Source organism: Cupressus sempervirens, chromosome 7 (assembly GCF_028749045.1).
Source record: "Cupressus sempervirens isolate cs-2001-9-10 chromosome 7, ASM2874904v1, whole genome shotgun sequence".
NCBI lineage: Eukaryota > Viridiplantae > Streptophyta > Pinopsida > Cupressales > Cupressaceae > Cupressus > Cupressus sempervirens.
The window spans coordinates 570550692-570575150 of NC_143124.1; the positions used below are offsets into that span (position 1 = coordinate 570550692).

At 36.8% G+C, this 24459-nt stretch overlaps 1 protein-coding gene across 1 annotated transcript in view; it reads left to right on the top strand.

Annotated features, from left to right (window-relative positions):
• Window positions 1-24459, top strand: part of LOC149548033 (multidrug resistance protein) — a 60208-nt gene that overhangs the window by 33543 nt on the left and 2206 nt on the right. The window contains exons 3-4 of the mRNA XM_089792050.1: window positions 4622-4708; window positions 4823-4870. Of these exons, the coding sequence (XP_089648176.1) occupies window positions 4622-4708; window positions 4823-4870 (135 nt within the window). The remainder of the gene's footprint in view (window positions 1-4621; window positions 4709-4822; window positions 4871-24459) is intronic.

The following is a 24459-nucleotide window of genomic DNA, read 5'->3' on the forward strand; positions in this document are numbered from 1 at the left end:
GCATGTGCTTTTATCATCAAAAATTGTGTCTTTAATGACTATATAACCAGAAGGCTTGAAGGTAGTGAATGTGGCTTTGAAAAGTGTGACTCTAATGAAAAATGCACAAGCTTGAGTAAAGTGGCGATTTTTGGTCCAAAAGAACATGCTTTTGTAACCAAAAAAGTGTGTCTTTACTTCATATTATGAGGCTTTTTTAATCAAACACCCAATAGTGACAATTTTTAGCCCTAAAACAAATGTTTTCGACTCTCAAAACTCCACTTTCTTGGGCGATTTCTCCAAAAATGGGTTTTGCAGCCTTCAAATGCTCATTTCTTGAGCATTATTTGGTGGTTTTTGATGATCTATAGGTCGTTTTTGCCTAAAATCACCCAAGGATCACATTGGGCTATTAAAAAAGGGAGTTTGTTGAGCGTTTTTCTCATTTTGCAACCCATCTAAGGCATGTTTTTGCCCAAAAATGCTTTAGATTTGAGCAATTTTCACCATCAAAACAGCAAGTGTTTCGATCAAGGTAAGTTTTAGAGTGTTTCCTAGCTTACATTCAAGTCTTTTAAATCACTTGATATGCTTTGGATGCCATTTTCCAAATTCTTTGCATGTTGCACATTGCTTGGTCAAAACGGTTGCTAACATGATGCAATTTTTTGCTCTAACTTCCCACACTTGGCAAGCTATGAATTTTGACTCATTTTCTGCAAGGATTGAGTCAAGATTTGAAGTCTGTTTAACACTTCATTTGTAATCTTTCTACATCTAAGAAAATTCTTTGATTGCATTTGCAAGTGTTTAAAAAGACTTCTTCTCTTGCCTCTTGAGGAAAATGTATAATTACTTGTTATCTTTGATAAGGTTTTTGTTGTATATATTTGCCATCTTGTTTATGCAAGTTTTTTCATTTCGATTGATTTGCATATATATATATATGATGTGCTCCTGTTTTCTATCTACATTCTTTAAGTTGCATGCAAAAGCACTTCATCTTGCTTGTATGTGTTACTCGGGACTCAAAACCCCATTCTTAAAAATAATGCTCACAAAGAAAGTGTATTCGCCATATGCTTTGTTTGTAGAAAAGCCCTGTCTCCATGCTTGCATATGCTTCTTTCATATCTTACATACTGCTGTCAAGTATTTCAAAAATCCATAATGGTAAATCCATGCATGCACATACATGTTTGTTTATGACAAAAATACAAAGTCTCATCATAAACAAACATCTTTCCATTCATTTTTCAAGCTTTTCCATAAGAATACCCTTGCTCTTTGCATATGCTTCTGACTTCCAAAAACCCATTTTTGTGTTTTATCCACCATATAAGCACATATTTTGAGCTTAAACATGTATATCCATTTGCTGTTCCAAAAGTTTCCAGCCATCATTTGTCAAAATCCCTAAATCCATACTTTTACATCACAAACGAGCAATGGACCCATCTATGCTCAAAAGACCATATTTTGGCTTTTTCTGGAAACTCAATAACAACAACATGCATAACCCCCGACATGCAAAGAAGAAAGAGGGACACGAAGCAAGAATGATCACATAATGGAGCATACAATGAGATGAGAGAATGATTGAATGCATAAAATGTTTTCAAGACAAAGATGAAAAGAAACAAATGTGCTTTTCAAGAGACAACCACCATTATATTGCGGATCGATTAAGGATGCAAGTTCATGTTCCAGATCAAAATGCTTCTGCCAAACTTGAGCACATCAACCATTGAGCATCCTATAGCAGCATGAAGGCATAAAACAGATGATGTAATAGAAGTCCAGTAGTGTCAGGCACTTAGAATATTTTCATCATGTAATTGTAATTTGTAATTGACATATTACATGTAATGGAAAAACAATATGTAATTGCATGTGATAGTATCACGTTTAAAGTTGTAACATGTAATTGAGTTGCAATTGCATTAGGCATGCAACTTTGAATATGTCAAAGTTAAGTTAGGAGTCTGTTTTTGACTAAGTCAAGGTGGTTGAGGGTTTCCCCTTTTCTCTCCACCTTTCTCTGTCTTTTCCTATGTAAAGGAGGGAGCTCGTTGTAAATAATCATCTTTTAGCAAGGCAAGGAAATTCTACCAATTTGTATATGTACCAAAACTTTGAGCTTAGAATGTAAATCTAAATTGCTTTCAATAAAAGAAACAACTTGTTTTCAAACTTTTTGTTGATTCAAAGTGTTATGTTACGACATTTTCTAGATATTGATTATGAGTTTTGGAGCTTTGCTCAAGAGGGATTTGAATTTAATTGCGCAGACTTTAAGCTTCATATTGTATTTAGAGCCGATTTGAACTTTTGAAGACTTTGTGCTATAGGAGGACAAATTGTAATAGATAGTAGTGGCTGTAATCATTTAGAGTTGAAGACTTTGGGCTTTAGTTGTCAGTGTTTTTATTGAATTTGAGAGTATCCAGTAAGAGACTATGTGCCTTAGTGGTTATTTGCTTGAGTCCTCATTTGAGACAAGGGCAAGAGACTTTAGGTTTTTGTTTTTGTTTCACAAAGTATAAAAAGTAAACTGCTTCCCCTGATATTGTTCTTAAGTCAATTTCAGGGTCACCAGTATTATTGTAGCAATAAAGTACTTTTTCTTAAGTTGGAAAGTTATAGTTATGCGTGAATCGTTCTTGGAAAAAGAGGAATTGATTAAGAAAACCACCCTTTTTGCAATTTCAGTGAAGTTCTTATTGAAGCCACCTATGGTAAGAAGGGAGCCTCCCCTAGTGCTGAGAGGAGAGATGAATCTCATGAAATGTTGTCTAAAATCACAATTTTGTAAGTTGCGGTCAGTGACATACAAAAATTTTAGCCAACAGAAATATAAATAGTTTATAGTGTCACTGTCAAATATCTACGATACTCATGGAATATGAAATTCATTGAATGAAAAGTTTAATATCAGTGAATGCAAGCTACAAACCTGCACAAACAATCAACAATCAATATTTGAGAACCAATTGACCTGCACAAACCCCAATATTCTTCTCTCAAGCCTTTTTTCACTCTTCCTTGTGTTTGTGAATAAATGAATGCTCCTTTTAGGTTAGGAGAAGGTGAAAAATCCAAAAAAGTCAAAGCAAACCAGTAAGGAATTGTATTTTTTCACTTTATAATGCTGACTACTGCAGTAGTCTTGGGCTCAGGACTCTACGAGTTAGTCAAGTCTTTAGACTCGGTGAGTCAGCCCAGACTTGGCTGAGTGAGAGCCCAAGGTCAGAAAAGCCTAGGAAAGTTGACTTGGCTTTGGACTCGCAGAGTCTTGTAACTATGGTTTATTCCTTGGGTGCTTACATTTTTACTACAAACATATTTTTTGGACTTTCTTCAATCTCTACAAACCATGTTTTCTGCTCTTGTGCAATAGTTGTTTTAGTCAATGTTTATTGATTCTTGCAAGAAGCCACTGTAGTCTGATCCACCTCAGTATTTTCTTAGAAAGTTGGTCAAGTTGAGATAATGTGACTTTAGCCTATGAGTCTTGGAAGAGTTGCAGCTATACTAGGAAAGTATAAGAAATAGATGCAGTGCTTGTGTGGGGTTTGGACATTCTTATTTCTACAAAAGAAGTATATGAAGACCTCTAGCAGGTAGTAAATCATTGTGCTAGTTCATAAAATTGTGGTTTGGGGAGGAAATAACATCTTTGGAATTTTATTCCATTTTGGATATCTTCATGTCAATTGCTGTTGTATACTTCTTGTCATGCATGTTTTATTCTCTCTACTTGGCTTATCCTCACTTTCTTTCATGCTAATTGTTTTTAATGATGTCAAATTAGATCATGAGGACTGAATATCTACATTAATTGAGGATCAAATATGAAATAGATATCTTTTGATATGAGAAAATGGTTAATTCATAATATTCGTGTAGTCACACCAACAAAACTTAACAAACCTCACCTTTTAACTTCTTATGTCTATAAATTCTTTTATCAAAGTTCAAGGAAAACATGATATCTTTCAATGGTTACATATTTGAAAGTCCTTGAAATGTTTGTGCATCTTCATGTTGTTCAATGTTTACTGATTTACTTCTGGCAAAGCCATTTTAGGTTGATATTTTAAGGAATATCAGTGGCCACAATTTTACTACAACTACAGTGATGGAATGATATTAGAAGAGCTGATAAAGTGCATGCTGCGTGAAATATTTGATGCTATTTGTGCTCGATAAGAAACAACACCTGTTCAATCTACAAGTATAAAAAAAGTGCCTTCATAGTTTCAGGAATTTTCGCTTATTTTTTTTCCTTTTTGCTTTCATACTAGGCCAGTTAATGCTGGTGAACTTGGATTCTTTGTCTTTGAAACCTTATTATCTTTGAATTCTGAGAAATGTGGCGTATTCTACAACTTTGCAAAAGCTGATATTAGAGTCCATACCTTTAATGTAATGCTTGGAATTGGATCGATTGCATATACTTCTGAAGCTGTAATTCTTGTTCAATGACTATTGAATCCTAAAATTAATATTGAACTGATACGTTGTTTTCTTTTATATAATCTGTTTGTAATTTCCTCTCATTTTTTACATATCTGCATCAGAAGATTTTAATTTATATCCGTTACTGACTTCTGTCAGGCTCACATGATTTGGACAGGATGAAGAAAAGATGACAGAAACTACATTGAAACAATATCCGTTTCTTAAAGCAGCATCTGGGTTCCTCTTTGGCTACAAGCTCATAGTATGTTGATGATTTCTGTTATGGTTTAATCAATTATAGATTTGGATACATTTACAATTTATTTATAAATTTTTTGTTTATATTATTCAACATTTTATTGTTTTTAACATTCAGGACGAAGTCAATCCAGATTCTTCAATTTATCCTTCAAATGTCACCTTGGTAAGAAACTGCACATTTTTCCTCTGAAGCTTTGCAGTTCTTTTACTATATCTAAACTTTTTATGGCATGTGTAAAGTTGTTGATCATCAATTCTTATTTTGAGATAATTGAGTCTATTTTCATTAAATAAACAGAAGATAATTTTGATGTCTAACACATATCATGTACTTTACAGCTTGTACACAACTTTAAAATAATTTGAAGATTTAGCTGCTGTAAAATCTCCATGAAACTATTTCATACTTAATACTATAAGCATATCATTAGCACAATATCATTCACATAGATTAGATCTAACAATTATGCAACATAAAAAGAACACAAGATTTATGTGGAAACCCTTACTGGTGAATCTTGGAGATATAACGTTGGGAGATATCTTTCTCCCAATTTCTGAGATAGCCGTCTATCTTTATAGAACTTGCCAAGATTTTTCTAGTTCATCGACTATGGTTATTTTTCAAATGGACAAACACTTAAAGATAATGAAGAGTCATTTTGATTTGGCGTCACTTGTATTGATGTTGCCTCATTGGTAACGGAAAACCTTTTTTGTCAAAGACAATGAAGAGTCCACCTCTTCATGTGCGGAGACATGCTATTACATATTTACAATGGAGCATTTTTTATTTTTTGGTGCCGATTATTCGACTGTAGTATTTTATTCATTGTTGCAGAGCTATAGAGATTCAGAGGAGAATTTATCATTGCTTTGTAAATCAGATTTCTATTTTTCATTAATAAAGTGATTCTTGTGTGGCTGGGTATTTTCCCCTCAAGTTGGAGGGTTTTCCTAGGGTATCTTCTGTGTGTTATCTATTTTGTGTTTTATGTGTGTTATCTATAATCATATTTTTTTAGTTGACATATCATATAATTATGTAAATGTAAAGAAAACTTTGAATACACAACATACCTAATAGTCATGGCCTCTCTACTTTCTCCCACACACACACAACTTGTCTACTTGTGCTCGCGTATTCTTCACGCGAGCTAGGTGACTGATTTTCGCTTACACTCGCTCGTGCTTGCTGGGTTTGTGTGTTCATCACTCCTTTTGGCTGGATGTGTGTGCTTTTTTGTTCGTTATGTATTGGCTTCGTTTTCAGGTGGATCCATGATCTTTTTGTTGTCATTTGTTTGCTCTCATTTCTCTCCTTTTAGCCATGGGTCTGTGCATTTTTTGTCTCATTGTTCTAATGTGGCTTCATGCGCTCTTTTTTGCTGTTGCCATTGTGTTTTCGATGACTATCTTTGTGATCGTTTGTTGGCCTTGTCTGCGGGTGTTGTGTTTTTCTTGCTTCTTCTTGCATTCTTGTTCCCTTTGCCTTCCTAACCTCCATGGGGTCTTGTGTTTTTGCTTCTCTCTACCCATTGGTTTTTGCAATTTCCTTGGGTGGTTATTGGTGGTTGTTTCTTGGGCGTTGTTTGCTTGTGTTAGGTTTCTAGTTTATTGGTTTGGCATTAGGTGTTGTTTACTCTTGACTATGCTAGGGTGTTCCCTACTCGTGTTTGTTCATTCTTGTTTCTTCGGGTTTTGTTGTTTCGTCTACATAGACCTTGCCGTCTATTGCACTTTCTTAGTGCTCTTTGCTCTCTCATTCCGGGAACCTTGGATTTTGGGTATTCTTTGCTGAAAATATGGAAACTCCATCTCAAATCCATATGCCGCCTATTACCCATCAAAGGCTTATCGATGGCATGGCCAAACTAGAAGCTGAAAATCAATATTTAAGGGATACTGTACAGTCTCTATCAGAGATGCTGACTGGTCTGAAATTGCTTGTTGACTCCAACACTTTTCAAATCAAAGGCTTTCTCTGCGACTTTGACCACCAAAAAAATAGGCATTAAAATATAAGTTGATTCCATTACCGAACAATTCCAAGAGATTCATAGTTTCAAAGACATACAGGGTGAACTAGTTAACAGACAAACTTCTTTGATAACAAAAACAAAACAACAAATCAAATCTTGGGCCTCTATCTGTAACAATACCAACTCTGCACCTCTATCTGGTGTGGAAACGATTGTCCAGGATAGATTAGCACATGAGCATATTAGGTGGGCTCGCGAGCTTGATTTGAGAGTTTGGGGGCTTCCTCCCTCCTCTGCCATCCCTATCACAACAGGTTACTCCATAACGACCTCTTAGGTATTATGGATATCACACTTGATAGAGCATGGTTTTTCCTTCAGGACGCCCTCTTTCTTAGGTTCCTTACTTTGATTGAGTGGCTTCAGGTTCTTAAAGCAAGGAGGAAGCTTTTCCTTCTTCCTACTAAGATCTACCTTGTCGAGGATCTCACTAAATCACAGGTGGCTGAGTAGGAAGTGGGTTGTTATTAGGAACCTCAGAGCTATTATTTGGGATTCCCCTCCCCCTAGTTGGGATTTGAGATCGACCACCAAGACCAAATGGTGTTCTTAGCGGTACTTTGGTAGGAGGGAGTCTCACTGTGACTCCTTGCTTGTCAACTGCTAGAATGAAAATGGTACCTTATAGTCCTTGCTGGGTCTTTGTTAGGATGCTATAGGTTTTGTTGATATTCTTCTTGTTACTGGGACTCATGAGAGCCCTATTCATCCTCTTCCTAGTTTTGTCAGGTACCAATGGCTTTCTGTATTTAGAGATGAAGTCAAATCTTCTAGGGGGGTAGAGGTTCGAGTGGTGTTGCTTGTTTGATCAGAGCCAATGTAACAAATGAATTTTCATAACCAATTCAAAGACATCTTAAGATCTATATCTTCTAACAATTACAAAGTATCTGATTCCATTTCACATGACAAAGATTTCAGGAAATAACTGTATTAATATTCGGTTAAATGACTATTACTAATCCTACTGTATTTTCATGTTCAGCTGATATAACGAAAAACATATTCAGTTTAAACAATTTAACCATTCCTAACTAATAACATATTCAGCTGAAAAATAAAGCAACGACTATCTTCCTTAATTGAAATCATGCTTAATTGAAAGTATGCATATTCTTATTCAAATTTAGATGGCAATTATCTACCCTAATTCAAATGAAAAGATTATTGAATATTCATGCTAAATGTTTAACAAGTAAAAGAGTGAAAAAAAACATATAGTAATAACGGAAGATCCTTTATCTGGTTGTGCAAGCTTCGGCATTGGTGAGAGGAGAAGCATTGACATAGGCTTAACCTCCCAACCTCGGACCATACTTATCTCCACACATCCTAACATATTAGAATGACCCTCCCTACCTCGAGATCGGGCTTGGGATGTTCTTCAATCCAGCCATCCAAGTTACCAAGTGGTTTTGAGTGCCCAATTAGTTATACCTATATAACTGACGTCTATGGACATCAAGTGATCATAGAATGACAGATATGCCTATAAACTACCTTGGCCAAGGATTTTCGTTTGGGTTCAATGACTCGATCACCACCACTCGACTTGACAACAGATTCCATTATAGGGACAGCATGAGCTATTAAGTGTTTCATTATTTAATTATTCATATCTGATTTTATTCTTGGTTCTTGCAAGTTAACTCCACCTCTTCACCATTTCAATGGCTTCTTTGTCGATGAATCCTAGGTGCCTGAAAGATTATGATCATTCTATTTTATTTACACCTCTTCACCATTTCATGGCTTCGTCACCGGTGAATCCTAGGTGTTAGAGAATCTAAGAATAGTCTGATCTTTGTTTCGGAAATTATGACAGCATGGTTATTGATGTTGATTCATATAATCATTTAAGTTTCTATAGCTACCATTCGATTTCATAAATGATGTTTAATCACAAAGATATTCTATGAAGATCTTTAATGAACTCTATGCAATGCAAGGGACCAACAACAAGGTATTGTAAATTAATCTCAGTCTAACAATGCATAGCCGGCTACAATCAGATATTCTAATCAGATAAGGAAGAAGTTATGAATATGAAAACATATATTGCAGTCCTAGCAATATGTAGCTGACTGCAGTCAGACATATACTTAGAAAAAGAAGGAATTTATGAAATGTGATTGTGTATATTCGTGACCTGTGATTGGGCAAGGACGTGACTTCTCTCGTCATTGGCAAGAACCCCTGTTGGCTATTTGTTCACCCACTAGTTGAGACTTGATTACAGATTCCAGATGCCAACAGAGTAAGGGAGAACAAGGTAATCTTGGTTGAGTAGTTGGAAAGAAAGTTTTGGCTGAAAATGATTATGCTCGGCTTGCAGTGGGAACATAGCAGATAATAAAAAGGAGAGAGAATGATATTGCCTTGGTTGATTCACGGCTTCTTAAAGGCAAGTCGAGACTCCTCGACTTCTATCGGTTTCCAAGATGTCCATTCAAATTCAAAAACATTAATTCAATTTGAAAAAGAAGAAAATAAAGAGGGAAAAGAAATAAGGAAGAAAAAGGAGTTGAAGAGTTATAATTTTTCTTTTATTATTATAATATGTTCTTATATTCATTCACATAAGTATATTGATGAGGTGACATCATTAGATTATATTATTATAATTTATTGGTGTCATTTCATTTTTATATGTGTGTTCGTATGTAAGTGTTTATTGTAATGATATGATAAAAATTAATAAACAATCTCTAAAGGTATGTATTATATTTTAAATTAGATTATTTTATGTTTTTCCTATATTGTTTCCTTAATAGCTCATGCAGGTCCCATAATATAACCTGTGGACATGTCATCATATCCCTTCCAAGGAAGTCCAAGGTCATACTTGCCGATCCTGATGACTGAACCAAACAAACATCCCATTCCGATGATCTCGTTTAGCAATGCTTCCCCTCTCTTCAATCTTCTCCTGCAATCACCCATGTAAAACATTCTTGCCAAAATATTAATTCCATAGTAATTCAAAATAGAACATATTAATCGCTAATTTAAATCAACAACTACTAATCATCTAATAATAGTCATAGTTTACCAACCATTTCATCAACAGTTGGTACAATGTATATAAATAACTAACTCATTTCACATAATCATGAAAAGAATAATTCATGACCGGCCATATCATCAATAGTTAGTACAATGTATATAAATAACTAACTCATTTCACATGATCATGAAAAGAAATAATTTGTTAAACCAACAGTTATGATCAAATTAAAAATTAGGGCAAAATTTGGGATGTAACAGACAACCTCTTCAATGCAACCTTTGTGGTTCATGCTGACAGTTCGATTAGATTTATGTGGATCTGTCAATCGTATGCCACCACATTACAGAGACATCTTCATTATAGTTTTCTACTTTTGTGTAGGCCTCCTCATTGTTTATCGCATGGGGCAAATAAATTAATGCACACAGACAATAGACAAGAACAACAGTACTCCTTTTATTATTTGCATATGCCAAAGAGATTACATAATGCTTATGATGATGATTACAATGATCTCGGATGGTGTATATATAATTTCCGAAGAACCTTCCTGAAGGGGCCTGTCAGTACATAACAATTACCGACGACATCAACTTGTAAATTATAATAATATATCTGAGACAGATTAACACAACGGAATATATTAACTGACTAACTATAAAAAAATAGATATGTTTCTGTCACACCACTTTCACATTCGTCTCATGCCTGCACCAAACTAGTCTCCAAATCACGTTGCATCTATAGCCTCTGCTAACACAATACTGTCTCCTTAATCAAGCTGACCTTGATAGCCACCCATGCTGCTTTCTCTGCTTCCAACTCTTGGGTACCTTGAGCCAAGTGTCATTGTACCGCCTTCAACTGGATGATCAGCTCCTCCCGAGCTCTCTATGCATCCACCAAGATAGCTTCACGTCCAACACCTACTCCAAGTGCCTCAAAGCGTATCACCCCTCTCCAAAGGTTTGCTCCATTGATCTTTCCACCTTTAGCACACTATGCCCGCAGTAGCTCCAGGTCTCATCAACTGGTCACACTTCCCACGACTGATAACTGCACTGACTGGGGGTCTAGGGGGCATCTCCCCTAGTGGGGTTGAGGGGTAGTGCCCCCGCCACCAAGACCAAATTAGCACTTTCAAACCCACACAAAACTCCATGGAACACACGATTTTTGTGATTTTCTTCTGATTCCACACTCTTTCTGGCAACTACTTATGTTTTATTACCTATTTATGTCTTTCCCTTCCCTTGGGCATTATGCATTATTCATTTTGAACATTTTTTATTTGTCGTCATTTTTTTTCTTTTTCTTTTAGCTGTAGATTCTTCTTCTAAGTTTTTCTTTCACTTCCTCTTTCCTACAAACTCCATTTCTTCCTCTACTAGGCTAGGTCAGTTATCCCTCAACACATAGAAGTTCTTCTCCTTCATTGGCATCTGTACAACCCTCCTTCAAGACTTCATGAATGGCTTCTGGCTTCTGCTATCCTCCTGCATTCGTCCAGTACTGAAACAGACATGCTGTACGAACCATGTGGAACAAAACAAGCAAGGAAATGGCGTATGGAACAAGTGTAGAGAATGTCGTACGAACTCCTGTCTTGCTACCGTACGGGGTTAAAACACTGGATGTCGTATGGTCTTTCCTTCAATGCCTTGTGAATTTGTGAATGGCTCTCTTTTGCCGTACGGGTCTCTTTCTTGCTCCTTGTCGTCACTCCTTCCCTTATCCCTATATGCCATACGATTTTCTTATGGTGCTTGGTATGCATGTGCGGCCTTTATACATATTCAGGCTTTGCGGTACGGTGATTTATTAGCTCCTGCGCACAAAAGTCCATACGGTGCTTGAATAAAAGGGGAGGCCGTACGGTGCTAATTTAAGATTTCAAACTCTTTTTAAAAGTCTGTACAGTGGAAAAAAAATCTTTGCTTTTTTTTTCTGTACGGCTACAAGACTCTTCAAATATCGTACAGTGCTATTAATAGGTTGTCGTACGGCAACCGTATGGTGACTGTGCTAGCTGCCATACGGTGACTTAAATCACTTTTTTTTTCTTTTTAAAATTTTTTTTTTTTAAACTACTGCTCCTCACTGTTTGTCAACGAGGGACTATTCCCTTCATGATAGATTTTTAACTTTGACCCATTCACCGTCTTTGATACTTCCTTCCCGTCGAGCGTCCATAACTTCATCGCCCCGTTATCACCAACTTCCCATATCTTGTATGGTCCTACCCATTTGACTTTGAACTCTCTAGGTTTGATTTCATTCTGCTCGTTATACTTCAACATTAACTGGCTCAGTTGAAATTTATTTAATTTTAGGTGTTTATCATGCCATGCTTTGCGCCTGTTCTGTGTCACCTCCGTGGCCCATTGTGCCTGCAATCGTCGCTCATCAAGTTTATTTAAGTTACACGATCTCTCCTTCAAGTTTTCCATATCACTTAGTTTCTTCCCGAAATTCGGTACCATGAATTCCATCGGCTGCCACTCCTTGCCGTCAATCACTATATTCTTGATTTTAGAACTTTCACTTTGTACTGCTGAAGTTTTTATTAAGCCCTTCCTCTTTGTTTCCTGTGCAAACCATACAATGTGTTTTCCTTGTTGTTGGCACCTTTCTACTAATTTTGTGGTTCGACGTAACATTTTCTTTCTATGCGGTCATACAGTGGAATCTTTCCTTTTGTTCTTCCCTTCAGCTTTTGTCGTAACCGCCTTTTCTTCTTCCACTTCTCCGTACTCCTTTGGACATTCATTTCCCTCTTCTTCCTTACCTTCGTCGACCCTTAACATATTACAACTCAGAAAGAGCTCATAATCCTCCATCTACCAGTGGAAAAGGCCGTTCACTGAATCCAAATCATCATCCGTCGATCCACCTTCCAACCGTAGGACTCCTTCCTCATTGGGTTCTAATCGCTGCTTTCCTTCATCCTCTTCTTCGGAATCGGATGATATGGCTTCTTCACCCACCAATTTTGTGTGTGTATCAATAATGAATCGTCATCCCCTGCTTTCCATTGATAGCGTATTCTTCCAGCCATGCTTAACTCTTGCTTGCACAAGCCATCTTTGCCCCAAAATGGCGTCATATCCTCTCCTCTTCAGCAGGATGACGACGAAGTCAAGTAGGAACGGTTGTGTTCCAATAGTCACTGGTTGTGCCATTAGGATCCCCAACAGTTTGATCCTGTATTGGTCTATCGTGAGCAACGAGAATATAGGTGGCCACAATGTCGGCTGTTCCAACTTCTTCCAAGTATCTTCTAGTAGGACATTTACCCTTGAACCTCCGTCCACAATTGTGTCTAAAAGGACCGTTCCTAATATACCCATCTCTACGATCGCCAGATGTCATCCAGATGTGAGCGCTAGCAGCATTGGGTCTGCTATACTTGTTCCACTTTCCTTCTCCCTTCCGTCCATTGTACTTGCTCCACTTTCCTTCTCCCTTCCGTGTTCTCTTGGTAATTTAGCAGTTGGAGCGATGTTTGTGAGTGCCGATCGGAGTTGAAGCATTGTGAGCAGTAGACTGTTTATTTTGACTAGTACTTCAGTTTGTAATATTTGTTGTATGATGTTCTATTCCACGCAGTTCCTTGCTGAGGTGCCAGTAGTGTCCTTCAAGTTTTCTTTCTCCACTTGTGTTGCTTTCTCAATTTTCGGCCGCGGTTCTTCCAATCTCTTCTTTTCTTCTGTCGGGTTGAGGTACAGTTTTTCTTGTTTTCGTGTGATTGCGAGAACCTCCTCTTCATCTGTCCCGATAGTGATCAAATTCACTCTTGATTTCGGACACTTGGCATCTTCATGATCTCTAGGACCCCACCATCTACATAACAACTTTGGTGTGTTTGCTGTTATATAGTCTCGGGCAAAGTGGCCCCATAAATTGCATGCTTGGCATTGTACCATTGGGCGGCCGTTCACATCATTTTGAATTTGGCTGCGGCTCCCATTATCATTGTTGGCATTGTTGTTGTTTTGCCCTCATCTATTATTTATGTACTCTCCCGACATGGCACCCTCATTATTGGTGTTTCCGCTCCCTCCTAACGTGGAAGCCTCTTGGGTCAAGAGCGCTTGTTGAGGTCCTCTTGTTTTTATATTGAAGGGGCATGCTTTTGTGGAATGTCCCATGATCTGGCAGATCTCGCAGAACTGGTTCTTTAGACAAGATCCCTTCGTGTGACCTTTTGTCTTACATTCTGTGCATCATAGCTCGTTTCCCTTGGTCTCTTTCTACATGTTCTTAAATTCCTTCATCATTTGGATCATATCCTTCTGGAGAGCTCGGAGCTTCTTGCTGCCCTTTTCGTCATCGTTGCTCTCTTCTTCCGAAGACGCATCGTCATCTGAATCAGATGAGTTACTCTTCTTCCTTTTTGTTTTCTGTTGACTTTCGAAGTTCATCGCTCGATTATATGCTTTAGTGTATGAGGATGGTGGCACAATCTTCATTTTCTTCCGTAACTTCGAGCATAGTCCTTCAATGAACCATCTCTTTTGCAACTCATCTTCCGGCTTACTTTCCATCTTGTTTATTAAGTCTTTTAATTTTTTGGCATATACTCGAATTGTTTCATTTTTTCCTTGCTTTGTGTTGTATATCTCTGCTTCAATCTCATTGTCGTCAAGCAACAATTGAAATTCGGTGATAAATTCCTTTTTAACTTTCGCCTAATTGGTTAATTTTTGAGGATCCCTATCGGCAAACCAGTCAATTGCTACACCCCTTAGGGTTGCCGAAAATTGTCGAACCCATTCATTTGTATCGGTTACGCCATTTGCCGTCTAGATTGTTTCGCATGTCTTACAGTGTCTGATTGGATCGGTCGTTCCATCACCATCAAACTTTGACAATTTTTCCTTTGGTCCCGCCATTACTATTCAAGTTGGAAGTACTTGTTGTGTACCCACGCTATTCTGCACACCCGTGCTATTTTGAACACCCATGCTGTTCTGCACACCAGCGTTGTTTTGAACACCCGTACTGTTCTGAACGCCCGCGTTGTTCTGCACACTTGCGCTGTTTTGGATAGTCGTCTTATTTCCAACAGCTGCATTACTTGGTGAAGAAGGGTTTTCCTCAAGCGAAATTATCCATTCCGGAAGTGTATTGCGGACAAAGAGTTCACTCCGTGCTCATGCTCCCTCGGCACTCCGAGCCATGTGAGTTAATTCCCTTCCGTCTGGATTCTTAACCCTTAGCGTATACAGGTTAAGAAATTCCTCACTTGTTTCTTCCACCAAATTCAACTGCTGTCGAGTCTCTTCCAACAATTCCTCGGTGTTTCGGTGTCCATTGGCAATCTGCTAAAACCTCCATCTGCGCTCGGCCTGTTGTGCCAGAATTAAAATTTCTTGTGCAGTGCGTATTCCATCTTTTCCCTTTATCTGATTTCTATCCTTGTTAAGCTGATTCGGCATTAGTCTAGGTCCATTGGGCAATGGCGCCAAATGTTTACCGTATGGGTAATTAAATTAATGCATACAGACAATGAAACAAGAACATGTAACAGTAGTACTCCTTTTATTATTCACATATGCCAAAGAGATTACATAATGCTTAATCAATGATCTCGGAGGGTGTATATATACTTTCCGAAGAACTTTCCCAAAGGGGCCCGTCGGCTACACAATATTTACCGACGACACTCATCCTATGTTGTTCACAGTACTGAGCACAGAGATCCTTTTGAGGACTTACATGAGTACATTACCAAGTTCTCAACCTTTAGGGACATCATCATTCTAGGGAATTTTAATGCATGAACCAAAGATTACAAGGACCATGGGAGTGATTTAGTTTGTACTTTTGAGTTAGATCCTTTCATTCTTGGTTTACAATGCTCCTCCGAGGATAGACGTGGACCCCTTACAAGATGCAATCGTCATCTTCATCTTTGTGAGACCTCGAACTTGGTGATCTCAAATGGGTTTCCCTGCTTTCTTGAATCTGGTTTATTTACTTGTTGCCCCCATTGTAGTGAATCGAAGCTAGCCACCTAGGCCAAACGACATTCTTAGCGATAGTTTGGTAGGAGGGAGCCTCACTGTGACTCCTTGCTTGTCAACTGTTGGAACGAAAAATGACACTTTACAGTCTTGATCGGGTCGTTTTCAAGATGCTATAGGCTTTGTTGATATTTTTGTTGTTACTGGGACTTTGTGCTTTTTGTTTTTAGAGATGAGGTCAAATCTTCTAAGGGGGTCAAAGGGTTGGGCAATATTGCTTGTTTGATCAAAGACCGCCTCTTTAGCACGACCTTTGTGGTTCATGTTGACGGTTTGGCTAGATTCATGTAAATCCTTATAAGTCATGTGATACCACATGGCAAACACATCTTCATTGTGGTTTGCTACTTTTTGCATGCCTCCTTGTCCTATGTTGTTCACAGTACTGAGCACAGACCTTTTTGAGGACTTACGTGAGTACATTACCAAGTTCTCGACCTTGGGGGACATCATCATTTTAGGGGATTTTAATGCACAGACCAGAGATTACCAGACCCCCCTCCACGACCATTGGACTGATTTAGGTTGTACTTTTCAGTTAGATTGAATGTGTAAAACACTCATGTTCCTTACCGATTTATGGATGTAATGTTGACAGCTATATATATCTTAAGTCTGGTTTCTTATCTCCGATTGATCTCTTAGATTGATCTCCTTTAATATATCTTTGGTCTCTTTGAAGAGAAATGTCTCTTTGAATGGACATATCTCTTTGTTAATAATTGTTTCTTTTCCAGAAATTGATTGCTGCAAATCATATTAATGCCTTTTCTTAATTAAATCTACCTCTGCCTTTATCGCTACATTCCTATGTCTCTGCTCTCTAATCCTTTACCTCCGCTCCTTAATTTCTCATCACATATTTTACCTTTGTCTCTACTTATATCTGCTTATATGTTTTTTGTGATTTCTCCCAAATTACATTTTATTGCTAAGTCACAGGATTCTCCGAATTTCATCCTTTTGATTCGAATTTCAGCGAATTTCAACTCTTTTCGAATGTCATCCGAATTTTATGAATTTTAACATAATACTGTAATTTAATATAATATTATTTAATTTTAAACTGATATTGAGTTATTTAGTTAAACTATTTAACAATGTTCAACTATTTTAACAACTTTGTGGATATATTAGTAATATTTAAAAATATATAAATATATATAACTAAATTTTAATGTCGAATTTTGTCCGAACTTTTACCCTTGCCGGATTTCATTCGAATTTTATGATCGACGAACTTGAATTCGAATTCGAACCTTGTGACTTAGTTTTATTGGACTCCCCTCGTACCTTTCAATGGAGGGAGTCACAACTCTTCACTAGAAAGGGATGCAAGCTCTCGTCCAATCTTGTTTGTGATTATTGAGTTGGTTTTAGAAAGTAATCCATTTAATTTGCCTTGCTGCCCTATATACTTGATCAGGTTGGCCCTCCTAGAATCGTCTTGTGTTTAAGTTTTGATTTGATTTCTTTTAATTTCTTTTTTTTCCTTGGCCAGCTCCTCATGGCTTGGCAGGGTTATGACACTCCTAGACCATGAGTGAATCAACGAAAAATATCACACAAAGAAATGAGTGAGTTCAATGCATATGGCATTTTCCATCTGCAATGTTGAGCAACAAGAAAAACATAATAAATACAAGATCAAGTGAGAAGACTGGAGAAGAGTGAAAAACATAATAATTTCAAACTCAAAGAGCTCTTCAAGGTAGCAAAATAAAACTGGTAGGGTTCTTCAAAACATAAAACTGGATCCATGGCAAGACTTGATTGTAGGCCACAAGTCTTTCCACATTTTGACTTGGAAAAGCCAACTCAACAACAAAATAAAATTTAAAAAATATTCAAAGCACTAGTCATGAATATGCAGTACACAAAATACTCTATGTGAAAGTGTGTCATTCTTTCCCTATTTACATTAAAGGCAAGATATACCTTTCACTACCATGGTCATCGATTCATAGAACTTGATCAATCAGATGTAAACCTAATCTTTTTTCAAAGCACTGCATAATTTAAAGTTAGAGAGTAAGTGGATATAGCATTAAATATTTTTTGAGCTCATGCTGCCTTGACACTCAAAAGAGTCCTCTTACAATTATTCAAAGCCTGCCTCCATTGAGGCTTCCTGTCACAGCCTTCCAAACTATTTTATGTTTGATGTCAGTTCATGTGTGGGCAATTGAAATCATAATTGATTGATTGAATCAGTATTTACAAAGGAGACAAAGGCTCCTTAACTAAGGAAATACAAAGACGATGTTTTTAGAAGAAACAATTGTTAACAGAGAACTGAAATAAAATTATACTAAACTATGTGACTGGGTACATTGTGTGACAAGATGCATATGAAGATACTTAAGTGACTTAAATGACCATCATGAGGTAAATAAAAAGTTGACTTTCTAGAAGCCATCTGTGAGCTTTCTATGCCATGACCTAACTCTGTAGAAGTAGTCCATTCATCTATGCTGATGTTTAAAACTCGTCCATGATTTTTGTTGAATTCCCTGTCTTTGACTGAGAAAATCCTGGAGTTGTCACATTCTGATTTATCTTTTCTCAGCAGGGTCCCCATATTTATTAGAAATATTGCACCTTTTTGAAAATATCTTTCACTGCATTTTTTACTGAAATGTTGACCTGAATGTTGCCAATTATTTGCAATATATCACTTGTAATGGTACAGTAGTTTAGATGTTTTTAGCACTAGACCTCCAAATTTTCCATCATTCTACTCCAGAACTCTTATAAACATGTCATTTACCTTGAACAGTATAAGTAACCGTTAATATTCCCACTTGCCAATTTTGAATCACCATTGGCTCTGTTGCCTGTACAGTTCTGCAAATTCGTGAGCCTTGAATGCAAACTCAGAGTTGCTGAGAATAATCCTTGCTACAATTCGTATGTTCAGATCTTTTAAGGCGGATATATTTATGACAACTGCAGGTCCAGGCGTCTATTCACAAACTTGTGTGATTGGAAAATCGCTACTATAAATCCGTGGGAAGAAGAATGCTTGAAGATCAGACTGTATTGTATCTGTGTGTCTCCAAACTACATTCTTAACCCGCCTATATATTCTTCTAGAGGGTATGTTCTTCAAGGGACATAACCCTTGGCATATAACTAATAATTAGTCATCCCTAAGCCGGCGACCATAATGCAAATATTAGTTATGTCTAACTAAGATTAGTCAGGGACAAACTAAGGTATTTACCTACAGATTGCCGGCACCTATAGAGAACATATAAATTATTTTAAATGCCATTCATTGAGAATATATAAATAGAGGAGCCAGGTACGATCTGCACCATTAGACCTGTGGATTATCTAGGTTAGATTCTTAACACTCCCTCTTAACCTGATAATCCTACAGAGAGATATCATATCTAGCGACATCAATACAGATGTTAAGCAAGAATTAATACTCTATATCTGTCTGTCTCTTCTTAGTATGTAGTATCATAGAACACATGATACAAAGTCATATTACTAAACTTGTGATATGAAAAATCACTGCTACTAGTGATAAGACACATGTTGTGACTCATAGAAATTGGTATTTCTAAATCACAACTAGATCCTGAATTTAAGATTACCAGAATACAAGATAAACCCAGAGAATTTTTAGAATTCTTCCTTCATCCAATTTGTGACCCATGAACATAGCAATGTTAATGTTACAATACGATCTAAAATTCATCTGGATCTTATAGTAAAATCTATTGTTTAAGACATTCTCTAAGAGATCGTCACCTCTCATAATGCCTTTTGCACAAGTATTCATTATTTCAGAGATCTTCACCTCTTAAATAATGATTATACATGGTGGAGCCCATAACAGTCAATAGCTTGACAAAATAAATATTTATTATTTTATTAATAATAAAAAAAGTACAAATGAATTGCAACTCAACCATACCAAGTCTCTTTCTGAAATGTTCTATCTTTACTCTAGATAGAGGTTTGGTGAGTATATCTACTGTCTGATCTGTAGTACAAATGTATTCCAATTTAACAGAATTCTTTTCTACCATATCTCTTACATAATGGTAAGGAATTTCAATATGCTTGGATCTATTATGGAAAACCGGATTCACTGAGAGCTTGATGGAACTCTGATTGTTGCAATGAATAATTGTAGGATTCATGGCTTGCTCAAATAATCCCACAAGTAACTTCCTTAGCCATACTGCTTCTCGAGAGGCCATTGCTGTTGCAATGTATTCGGCTTCTGTGGAGCTCTGAGCTACTGAAGACTACTTTCTACATATCCATGAAATCATAGCTGATCCTAAACTGAAACAACATTCTGAAGTGCTTTTCCTATCTTTAACACTTCCACTCCAATCTGAATCGGTGAATCTATGCAAATCTAAAGCAACTTTCTCATATTTGAGTCCATAATTAAGAGTGCCTTGTAAGTATCTCATAATGTGTTTAACAACAACTAGGTGAATCTCCTTAGGTTCACACATAAACCGACTTAAGGCATGAACAGCATAGCAAATATCAGGTCTTGTATTTACTAGGTACATCAGGGACCCAATCATCTGCCTATAGAGAGTAGAATCTATTGGAGGTGATTCTGCAGCTGCTTCTTTAAGTTTATGCAAATTGGTCTCCATTGGAGAAGACATGGACTTGCAGTTCCACATTCCAAATTTCTTCAAGATATCTGAAGTGTACTTCCCTTGATTCAGTATGATACTATCAGCATTCTGTCGTACTTCCAATCCTAGGAAGTAATGGAGAAGACCCAAGTCTTTCATCTCGAATTCTCTAGTCAGATCTTTCTTGCACTGATCTATAAGATGGTCATCACCTGTGATTAATAAATCATCAACATACAATATCAATATTACCATACCATCTTTATCTCTTTTATAATATAAGTTTGGATTGGCGTTATTTTTAGAGAAACCTAAGCCGGTGAGATATTTATCAATCCTTTCATACCAGGCCCTAGGAGCCTATTTAAGCCCATAAAGAGCTTTCTTGAGTTTGCAAACAAAGGCATTAGGATCATGGGTTTTAAATCCTTGTGGTTGCTCCAAATAGACTTCTTTTGAAATCTTTCCATTGAGAAATGTTGTCTTTACATCCATCTAATGTACCTTCCATCCCTTAGATGCGGCAATTGCTAAGACAACTCGAGCGGTAGTATATTTGGCAACAGGAGCAAAAGTTTCTTCAAAATCAATCCCTTCTTTTTGAGAAAAACCTTTGGCTACAAATCTGGCTTTATATTTCTCAATACTTCCATCAACAACATGCTTTATTTTGAATATCCATTTGGAAGAAACAACGAATTTTTCTTTTGGCCTTGGAACTATTTCCCAAACATCATTTTTCATAATTGATTGATATTCTTCTGTCATAGCTTCTTTCCAGGTTGGATGTTTAATAGCATCAAAAGGATTGGTTGGCTTTGTTTTGGATAAATCAATCATATTTGTTGTATAACCAGAGAATCTTTTAGGTCTTTTACTTTCTCTGATTGATCCTGAAGGTACAACAAAATCTTGAGCTACTTCAACTATTTTTATGACCTAAAGTGGTCTTTTCTTTGAACTTTCCTCAAGGCTTATTTCATCTTCGACCTCTTCTAAGTTCTCCCTTTGGGATTCAAATTCACTAATTCTTTCAGAACTTGATAAAGGAGAGGGTTCATTGGAACTTATTGTTCTTTTGAATGCAAGATCTTTCTCAAAGATTACATCTCTGCTAAGTTCAATAGTTTTCTGTCTAGGTATGAAAATTTTATATGCTTTAGAAGTTTCACTATACCCTACAAAGATACCTTTCCTCCTAGATGGTTCTAATTTGGTTCTCTTTTCTTTTGGCACATGAATGTATACAGGACATCCAAAAATTCTGAGATGACTTATACTGGGTTTTACTTTAGTAAATACTTCTTCAGGGGTTTTATCTTTAAGATAGGAGTGAGGACTTTTGTTTTGAATATATATAGCAGTACAAGAGGCTTCTACCCAAAGATAGTATTCTAGATTTTGGTCAAAAATCATAGCCTTAGCAGCTTCTATAATTGTCCTATTCTTCCATTTAGCTACCTCGTTTTGTTTAGGGTTATAAGGAACAGTATACTCCCTCTTGATCCCTAATTCTTTACAAAATCTTTTAAATAAGGCTGAGGTATATTCTCCTTTATTATCTGTTCTAAGGATTTTGATTTTATGTCCTGAAAAATTTTCAGTTAATGCTTTGAATTCTTTAAATCTTTGTAGGATTTCCTCTAATTCCTTGCATTTTAAAAAATAGATCCATGTTTTCCTAGAGAAGTCATCTATGAACAAGATATAATACCAGAATCTTCCAAGGGAGGGGACGGACATAGGTCCACGTAAATCTGAATGAATTAACTCAAGTACAGTATTTGTTTTCCTAGTACTATCATGAAAGGGACTTCTAGTACTTTTACCCAGAGCACACCCTTTACAAATACTAGGGTGATCTTTATTCAATTTAGGTAATCCGGTAACCATCTTTTCCATCGTTGATAAGGTTTTAAAGTTTAGATGCCCTAATCTTTTGTGCCATATTTCATTTGAATTTTCTACTTCGTGAACTAGGGCTTGAATGGATCTACTGGGTTCTATATTCAGTTCATACAAATATCCCTTTCTTTGACCAATTACTTTAGCTTTCTTGATGGAAGAGTTCTTAGCCCAAGTTAATACTTTGCCATCCATGAATGCAACATTGTGTCCATCATCTTCTAATGCAATAATTGAGATTAGGTTCCTTTTAATCCCTAGTACATATAGTACATCTTTAAGAAGAAGAGTATTTCCTATCTTTAGCTTCAAAGTGCAGCTACCAATTCCTTCAACTGAGTGTGGAGAGTTATCACCAATAGTAACTTCCCCGTTAACTTTCTCTGACAAGGAATCTAGAGTTTCTTTGTATCCCATTATATGTCTGGAGGATCTACTATCAATTACCCATGCCTTATTTGAGATTTCATTTGATAGAGAGGAATACAAGACATGGTTCTCAGGGTCATAAGTTTCTTCTTCTCTAATAACATTTGTACAATTTGCCTGTTGTTTGGAATTTTCTGGACAATTTGATCTATAATGTCCAAATTTTTCGCATTTGAAACACTTTATTTTAGAAAGGTCTTTCTTTGGCTTTCCATTCATCTGATTTCCCTTTTTCTTCTTGAAGTGTTTTTTCTTGCCTTTACAAGAGTTGGCATTAAGAACGTGAAGTTCTTCATCTTCCACTTTTGGTTTTCGTCCTTTCTTTAGTTTTCTTGACTCTTCTTGAAGACAATCATTCTTGAGTTTGTTAAAGTCCAAAAGCTGATCTCTAACATTTATTCCTTGTGCGAATTTCCCATGATTTTGGCAATCCATCTATGGCCATGAGCATTAGTTCGGTGTCATTAATGATGGTTTCTATGCTTGATAATTCATCTCCAATGCTAGCAACTCTTAGGAAATAAGGAGTTTATTGATTCTCCTTTCTTTATCTGGATGCGATTTAGTTGTCTTTTTAGTGCAAGGACCCTCGTTGCATTATTTACTTCAAATGCATTCCGTAATGCATTCATCATATCGTCGGGAGTTTGGTGTTTTGTAAGCATAGGTATGATGTCATTCTTAACTCCATCCAAGATGATTTGAATGGCTTTTCTATTTCAATTGGTCCATATGGATTTGTGAGGTTCAACTGGTGGCTGTTTGTAACAAACTGTTTAACATTATTTTCTTCAAGAATCATCAAGATTCTGAATTTCCATGCTTCAAAATGTTCCTTCCCATCGAATTTGCCCTCAGGCCTGATTGTATATGCCATCGGAAATGGAAGATAACTACTGAAATAGAAAAAATCTGATCATTGAAAATTTGCAGAGCCCTAGATCTGATAACAAGGCTCTGATACCATGTACAGTTCTGCAAATTCGTGGGCCTTGAATGCAAACTCAGTGTTGCTGAGAATAATCCTTGCTACAATTCGTATGTTCAGATCTTTTAAGGTGGATCTATTTATGACAACTGCAGGTCCAGGCTTCTATTCACAAACTTGTGTGATTGGAAAATCGCTGCTATAAATCCGTGGGAAGAAGAATGCTTGAAGATCAGACTGTATTGTATCTGTGTGTCTCCAAACTACATTCTTAACCCGCCTATATATTCTTCTAGAGGGTATGTCCTTCAAAGGACATAACCCTTGGCATATAACTAATAATTAGTCATCCCTAAGCCGGCGACCATAATGCAAATATTAGTTATGTCTAACTAAGATTAGTCAGGGACAAACTAAGGTATTCACCTACAGACCACCGGCACCTATAGAGAACATATAAATTATTTTAAATGCCATTCATTGAGAATATATAAATAGAGGAGCCAGGTATGATCTGCACCATTAGACCTGTGGATTATCTAGGTTAGATTCTTAACATTGCCAAGGGACAATGGTAACCATTGGGCTCATTATATAAAAAAGTTAATGTAGTTATCTGTGGTTTTGAAGACACCTAGTATAATTGGGCTTGAAAACCTTGTGAATAAGGACTTGGCTGTTGCTGTTGTAATTAGTGGTTACCACTCCTACCTTTGATAATGGTGTACACTTCTGTCCTTATTTGGGAATCATGAGGAGTTATTACTTGACCATTTTGGCAATATGC